Here is an 8,122-nt window from a genome sequence, read left to right as displayed (position 1 = left end):
AACGATGGAAAACTTTTAACTTCTTGGACACTAAAAAATAAAATCCCAATCCTTGTTTTTTTATTTTTATTTTTTCCTCTACCTTTTTAGGTGAAAAGTCTGTCTTTAACAAAAAAAGCTCATCTATAGCAATATTATAATGCTTAAAATAAACAATTTAAAACAAGAAAAATTTATTTGGGAGTCTGCTTTACGTGTGAATGAATCATATATTTTATTTTCACACACTAAATCAGAGATCAAAGTTTCTTACTTTCAAATATTTTAACCTGAATATCTGTCCCACATTTGAATTTCTCACTAATAATGCTATTCTTCCAAGAACAAAAAATGTAACTTCAATTATCACTATGTTATCTGAACACAGTAAAATAAAAATCTAATAGTAAAATAGAGCACAGTAAAAATATAATAATTAAAACACTAGTAAAAAGATAATAGCGTAATTGAAGCCATGTTCAAAGGACTCAAAAGGAATTTAACATGGAGAAAACAGTATTGGAAGCTTTTAAAGCTCATGTGAATGAAGCACTCCAGTGTGGTCAGAAACTACATACACAATTGTAGGGCACAGGTGTGTGTGTATGTGTGTGTGTGTGTGTGTACATGGAACTGTAATGGGAAGTCACTCTAGCTCTATATTTTTTATATTTGCCTTCCATAGCTGGGTTATGCAGCAGGGATCAGAAGCACATAATGAGGGATGGAAATACCATCCACTTTGTGCTAGGAAAAAGAAATCAAAATCACGAAACATAGACAGATGTAAGTTTGATTTGAAATATATTGCATGTGTGCTCTGGAGAAAACCTGAGTCTCAAACTTGCTGACCTTGGTCAGGTATTGAGCCCTATCCTAGTCTTCGCATCACTAAAATGAGTACATTTATGTATCTTCATCTTAAGTCATTTTTATAAATAAATGAACTAAGATATGCCAAGTGCTTTAAACTCTGAATAGCACAGGTATGTTATAAATATTTCTCATTATTAAAAGAGAAATACCCTGTGGGGAATTTCGTTACACTAAGTAAATTTAAGTTTGGTTTGATCACTTTTTTCCTATGTCTAACAATTTTTAATTGAACTTATTAGGGTGACACTAGTTAACATAACTGTACTATGTTTCAATAATTTTAAAGTTGATTTTAATGTTCAAACATTGAAAAACTACCTCCTCTCACCTCTATTTATGATTGTCAGTGTTCACACTATACAAGTACAATTGCACAAGTATTTCCTGTATTGTGGTTCAAGAACATTATAAAAGCTAGTGATTTACTGTCTTTTGTTCATACTATACATCTGTGTCTCACCAATGATGATTCAAGATCACTTAAATACACAAGTTTTCTTTTTCTTTTAAATTTCCTCACGCAATTTTCTGATTCCCAGACTTCTGCTCAATTCCGTGATCTGCCAGCGTTCTGGAGCAAGCCAACATTGTGAGTTATCTGCATCGACGCTGGAACAACGCTTCTCATGGCAGGTATGTGAGGTCCCAGTCATAAAATAAAAATAGATGTAGCAAGGGAAAGCTCTAAATTCTAAGTGGGGAATGAATTTACCAGGTTAAATTATGAGGAACATAATTCTAGCATAGAGTAGATAACAATGACCAAATATCAATGACACAATGCTTTACCAGTGCTATATAAAAATTTATCATTTTTGTTGTGACATCCAAAAACCAGTCGGATTGATAGTTTGACACATTGGACTATTGTTCATGACAGCAGTCTTTGGGAGTGTGCTAAGGTTGATGCTCAATTACTTAATGTTTAATTGTTTTGGAAAAATGACTATAAGCAAGTAATTACGGGTATAAGAAAATATAATGTTTTTGTAAAAAAATGGTTGTTTATGTATCATAATGCAATGTATTGTGTGATGAATCCCGGTCCACAAGGCATTGCCTACGCATTGGTTGGGGAACCTCTCACACTGGGTTCAGATACACGTATGTATTCTTGTCTCTGTGAAATCTCTACAATCCATGAGAACGTGATCTTTCTCAGAGCGGCAAATGCACTGAGATCAGAAGGAGGGCACGTCCCAAGTGGTGTTTTGATAATGATGGAGTATGTTAAACAAAAACTCTGGTTTTCGACAAATTTTCATGGATTTCTGACGGGCAATTACTAGTTTTGATAGCTTAAGAAACTAACATTATTAAAGGATTCTAAATTTTTCCACCTGCCGAATTAGAATCATACTACTATCTTGTGATATTTGTTGAGAAAATAAAAGTAAATGTCTGTTATGTAAGCCCATAAAACAGACGTTGGTGCCTGTTTATCTCTTCTTACTTTAGATCTGAGCTAATTTGCTAAGTCTAAAAAAAGGTGTTAAATCCACTCTTCTGAGACAGATCTGGTAAGGAACAAAAGGTATGAATGATCTCTCAGAAGAATAAAGTGCTACATATACATTTTCTTTTTATTGGGTGGAATTCTAAACGAATGCCTTCATTTTCCAATGTTTTATTGGCAAGATGTTTCAGTTGGCAAACTGAAGAAGTTTTTGGATCCTTTATCCTTGGTTTCTGCCTTTAACGACTTCAGCCCCTGTCTTTATTATTTAATTTTAACTCATCCCCCTACTTCTCTTTTTCTATAGCGTTTCAGACCGCTCCTTGGAGGTTGATTTCTGCATTTTTAGGAGTAACATGCCTTGTGTTGATGGCTACTTTAGGAATTATGTTAAAAAATAGTAAGTTTTTTAAATAAGTTTATATAAAGATCAAAACTGTGATGAAACCATTCAATATGTAAGGTTTCACTTTATTAATATGTAATATTGTGGTATTTCACAAACTTGTACCTAATTCTAATCATTTCTTATAGAATTAGATAAACAAAGTATTCAGCCAACATCATCTCCAGGACACCCCCTAGAGCTCCAGGAAGGTAGGTAGCATACTTTGGAAAACCTTTATGTTGTAGAATAGTTTCTTGTTTTTCTTATGTAGAAGCATGGTAGAATTGTATATAGTAATACAAGTTTACCTGTTAATTGTAGAATAGTCTTATGTCATTGTTCTCTACAACAAGAAATTTTAGATTACATTGAATATGCAAATAAATTATATATTTAATTAATAAATTAAATATTAGCCTGAAATGACGTTTTTCCTGTGTGAGTGTTCATGTTTAAGTCACAAATAAAAAATAAATTTAGTACAAACTACGGTTAATTTTAATTATCTGCCTTTGTTTGCTCATAACTTATACTGCTATATCTCTTTATCTTTGCTTCTATTTCTTGCATAACTCAGAATATAGTGCAGAACTTTAACCAGTAAAATCCAGTTCAAAGTGCAACTTTTTAATGTGTTTGTTTCAAAAGTTCTCCAAGTTGTCTCACCATCTTCCATGATTATATAACAATTTACTTATATCTTTTTAGTATTTTTCTAGATTATTGAGACAAAATTGGCATATAACATTATTCAAGTTTAAGGTGTACCTTGTGTTGATTTGTTACACTTATATATTGCAATATGATTGACACCATAATGTTAGCTAACAACTCCATCACTTCACATAATCACCTTTTGTTTTTTTGTAGTGAGAACACTTAAGGTCTATTCTTTTAGCAACTTACATGTGTACAGTACAGTATTGTTAACTGTAATCATAAAGCTATACAGTAGATTCCCAAAACTTATTCATCCTTTAACTGGAATATTTTAACCTTTGGATGAAATTTCCCCATTTGTCACCACTTCACAGCCCCTGTGACCACTATTCTATGCTACAACTTCAGCACCATTCATTTGACAAAGATTTAAGTACCTTCCATGTATCATGACTTTTATCACTGAGGATAGTAAATGTTTAAGACTCTATCATTCTAGAATCACTCTAAACTATATTATCAGATTTAAAGCTAATTGCTTTTTGAATAGCATCTAGAAAATAAATAATCATATATTAAACTTATCCCTATGTACCATATTTTTTCTGACTCAGGAAGTATGCTAACATGTCTTCCTCTCTTAAACTTCTCTTTCATTGAGTGTACTCTTATATACACAGCAATACTCAACTTTGGGTCACTTTCTCAAGAGAAGTCCTTCTAAGTGCTCCCATTTTACACTCTGCTACACAATATTTTAACATGTTAAACTTCCTGGGTATACTTTCCCAAATTAGCATTAAGTATAATTAATAAATGATTGGAAATTACATAATTCTGACTCTATCTCTAGAATATAATCTCATGAGAAAGTTATATAATTCTGATTCTATCTCTAAGATATAATCCCCATGAGGAAAACAGTTCAAGTCTTTTTTTTTTTTTTCTTTCTGAAGCTGGAAACGGGGAGAGACAGTCAGACAGACTCCCGCATGCGCCCGACCGGGATCCACCCGGCACGCCCACCAGGGGCAACGCTCTGCCCACCAGGGGGCGATGCTCTGCCCCTCCAGGGCTTCGACCAGAACCACTCCAGTGCCTGGGGCAGAGGCCAAGGAGCCATCCCAGCGCCCCGGCCATCTTTACTCCAATGGAGCCTTGGCTGCGGGAGGGGAAGAGAGAGACAGAGAGGAAGGAGGGGGTGGGGGTGGAGAAGCAAATGGGCGCCTCTCCTATGTGCCCTGGCCGGGAATCGAACCCAGGTCCCCCGCGGGCCAGGCCGACGCTCTACCGCTGACCCAACCGGCCAGGGCCAACAGTTCAAGTCTTACTCAGTCTCATTACTATCTCTGAATTATGGTATATTTAACAGATTGTTGATAATATTTATATAAAAATAAATATCAAATAATTTCTAAATGAGAGTTACCATTGGTTGTATTGAATCTTCAATGCTATCAATTTTGCTTTATTTTTTCTCTTAGGCTCTGGCTGCTGTTCTTGCCAAGAAAAGTGGATTGGATACCAATGCAACTGTTACTTCATTTCTAATGAACAAAAAACTTGGTCAGAAAGCAAAAAATTCTGTGCTTCTCAAAATTCTAGTCTGCTTCAGTTGCTAAACAGAGATGAATTGGCATGTATTTAATTCTGATTTTCTCTATTTTATTTTGACCTAGGGATATATATTATTTAAGTAAACTGAATACTTTGAATCAAGTCTTTAATCAGATAGTAACTGGATGGTTATGTTTGAACTAATAACTTACTAATTTCCTATACCTTAAAATAATTATTGTAGAACTTATGTAGAATTTTTCAATGATTTATATTATAATAAAAAAATCAAGATAAATGCTGGATAAAGTAGAAGAGACTTTTTGAGGGATTCTAAAAATAAATGAGTCATTATTTTTATTCAAAGGTCCACTAAATCAGTGGTCCCCAACCCCTGGGCCGAGGACTGGTACCGATCCATGGGCCATTTGGTACTGGTCTTCAGAGAAAGAATAAATAACTTACATTATTTCCGTTTTATTTATATTTAAGTCTGAACGATGTTTTATTTTTAAAAAATGACCAGATTCCCTCTGTTACATCCATCTAAGACTCACTCTTGACGCTTGTCTCGTAAGTTCGACAATTATATTTAAAAATACCACAGTTTTTATGCCAGTTGCATAATTTTATTTTGTGCATTTATCTGTCCCACCTTAAAGGCCGGTCCGTGAAAATATTTTCTGACATTAAACCGGTCTGTGGCCCAAATAAGGTTGGGGACCACTGTACTAAATAACTTTGTAATTTTTTTTTGCTATAATTAAATTTATAATTTCTTTTGTAATTATATAGCTGTTGTCAACATTCTGGGATATTATGTGATGTGATTATGGAGAACATGATCATAAAATTGCCCACTGCTTAAGGAAATGTGAAATTTTCTTTAGCTGTATGAAGAACCTGAACAGAGTATAGGTTGAGTAAGTTATACATAAAATTTATTCCTAAGGTACTGCTGATTTGGGATCAGACTTGATTGTTGATCCTCTACAAAGAAAGTGCTCTAAAAAAACTATAATTGTCTTTATAAAATTATTCATTCCCTCAAGAAATTAGATTTCTTTCTCCATAAATGAATGAAACTGATTAATGAAAAACAAGGGTCATGTGACTATAGTTCTTATATTAGAGGTTAAAAATTATTTCAGTTTAAGTGATTTAAAGGCTGTATTTATCTTATGCTAGACACTGACTTTTTTGAAAGTTCATTATTCTCAGAGTAAACTGAAATTCAGCTAATATTTGTCTCTGTTTCCAAACAGCATTTTATGAAATCCAATACCTATTTTTACTGGATTGGACTTTCTTACAGTGAAAAGCATGGTGCCTGGTTGTGGGAGGATGGCTCTGCACTCTCCCAAGATCAGTAAGTTTCTGGCTGCAAGGTCTTTTCAGTTCTTTATGAGTTTATTCTTAGATCCTACCAGAAAATGAAACCTATGTGAACAATGTAGCTCTGATAACCTACCTAAGGTATGTGTATACAGAAAATAAAATAAATACAAGCGAGTAACAATTTTAGCCCCATCTAGAACATCCACGTATATGCACAACTGACATGAAGTTAGTGTTTGTGACCATTAAAGAGCTTTTGATGTATAATTGTTTTTTTCTTGCCTTAGTCCAAGTACTCGGCTGTGTTGTAAACGCACAGATGCTCACACACAAAAGCTGTCCAGGCACCACAGGAGAGCCATTACTTTTTTTTTTTTTGAAGTGAGAAACGGAGAGGCATAGAGACAGACTCCCACATACACCCCACCCGGATCCACCCCCCAAGCACACTAGGGGACGATGGTCTGTCCATCTGGACCCTTGCTCTGTTGCAACCAGAGCCATTCTAGTGTCTGAGGCGGAGGCCATGGAGCCATTCTCAGCGCTTGGCTGACTTTGCTCCAATGGAGCCTTGGCTGCGGAAGAGAAAGAGAAAAATGATTGGGGGAAGGGTGGAGAAACAGATGGGCGCTTCTCCTGTGTGCCCTGATGGAGCATCAGACCTGGGACATCCATGTGCCAGGCTGATGCTCTACCATTGAGCCAACCGGCCAGGGTCCATTCCTTTCTTTATTATGGTGGAGCCCAGTGTTCTCAACATCCCTCATGCTTTAAATATGTTAGGCTTATTTTTGTATATTAGTAATCTTAAAAATCTCATTTTCATTTATAAACACTGTGTTTGCAGCATTATACATGGCTGATTTTTATGATCTTATTGGATTTCTTACTAAGTTAATCAATACACCTTTAAACAAAACCAATGCAAAGTTTATCACTTATCAAAGCTATTAATAGCAATGGAAAAAAATTCTGGCCTCAGTGCTATTAATTACTGGGGCAATAACTGAGTTTTTGGACTATTATACTTGAAATCTTGAAAACTGTGATTATTGAAAGATAAAAATATAATGACTCATTATGTGACTATATCATTCAAATGCTTTAGAAAGTACTATTATTTAATAAAAAGCACCATTCCTGAACTTTCTCATTTTGTTTCCCATATGATAACATATATATTTTTTATTACAGATTATCATTCACTAGACATAAAAATCCAAGGGACTGCATGTCATATAGCCCAACCAAAAGTGTTTTGGATGAACCCTGCAAAAAAGAAAATTATTATATTTGTAAACAACAACTTATTTAGGTATTAGGGCAGAAGGGGTGGGTAATGAAGGTACAGTATTACTAAAAATAGTAAGTTTATCTCTTATAGTAATACTAATTATCTACTGTAAAATTATCTGTAAAATGTTTCATATTGTCTTATCATACAATCTTCATGTATTTGAAACCATGTAGTCTAAAAATAATAAAATTTGTGCACTTATACTTGAGGTTATAAACTATCAAGATGATGAATTTCATGAGTATTTTGATTTAATGCATATTTTCAATATTGAATGTAATATATTTTATTTTCATTTTAATGCATGTATTCTTTTATAATGTTCTGCAATAACTTAAATAAAACAATTCTCACAAAAAAAATACGTCAACATCATTTCAGACCTATGTGTGATGTACGAAATTGGGAATTCCCATTTTACATTTCCAAAAGCTTGTTCTTTCTGGATATCTATACAATATAAGTTTTCATTTAGAGCTGCAAGTGCCATATGACAGTTTTCTCATGTGTATCATCTGATTTCAGAAGGAAACACACGAGTCCTCTCTTGATGCTCCTGAGTTCTGTAGAA

The 8,122-nt window shown here is 34.2% G+C and overlaps 1 protein-coding gene across 1 annotated transcript; it reads left to right on the top strand.

Moving 5' to 3' along the window:
- Window positions 1-1,321: 1,321 nt before the first annotated feature.
- LOC136389381 (natural killer cells antigen CD94-like) lies at window positions 1,322-7,899 on the top strand. Its single transcript, XM_066361186.1, has 6 exons — window positions 1,322-1,488; window positions 2,619-2,711; window positions 2,846-2,908; window positions 4,844-4,995; window positions 6,182-6,285; window positions 7,449-7,899. Exons 1-6 carry the CDS (start codon window positions 1,482-1,484, stop codon window positions 7,567-7,569), a joined length of 540 nt encoding a protein of 179 aa, XP_066217283.1. The 5' UTR covers window positions 1,322-1,481; the 3' UTR covers window positions 7,570-7,899.
- The last annotated feature ends 223 nt before the right edge of the window (window positions 7,900-8,122 follow it).

Source organism: Saccopteryx leptura, chromosome 1 (assembly GCF_036850995.1).
Source record: "Saccopteryx leptura isolate mSacLep1 chromosome 1, mSacLep1_pri_phased_curated, whole genome shotgun sequence".
NCBI classification, from domain to species: Eukaryota; Metazoa; Chordata; class Mammalia; order Chiroptera; family Emballonuridae; genus Saccopteryx; species Saccopteryx leptura.
The sequence above is the reverse complement of the archived record's forward strand: the minus strand, read 5'-3'. Positions and strand labels throughout refer to the sequence as shown.

Bases quoted from the DNA above. Each gene is read 5' to 3' on its own strand.
- LOC136389381 (XM_066361186.1), top strand. The intron at 2,909-4,843 runs GTAGGTAGCATA...TTTTTCTCTTAG, and splicing joins CCCCCTAGAGCTCCAGGAAG to GCTCTGGCTGCTGTTCTTGC. The intron at 4,996-6,181 runs GCATGTATTTAA...GTTTCCAAACAG, and splicing joins TGCTAAACAGAGATGAATTG to CATTTTATGAAATCCAATAC.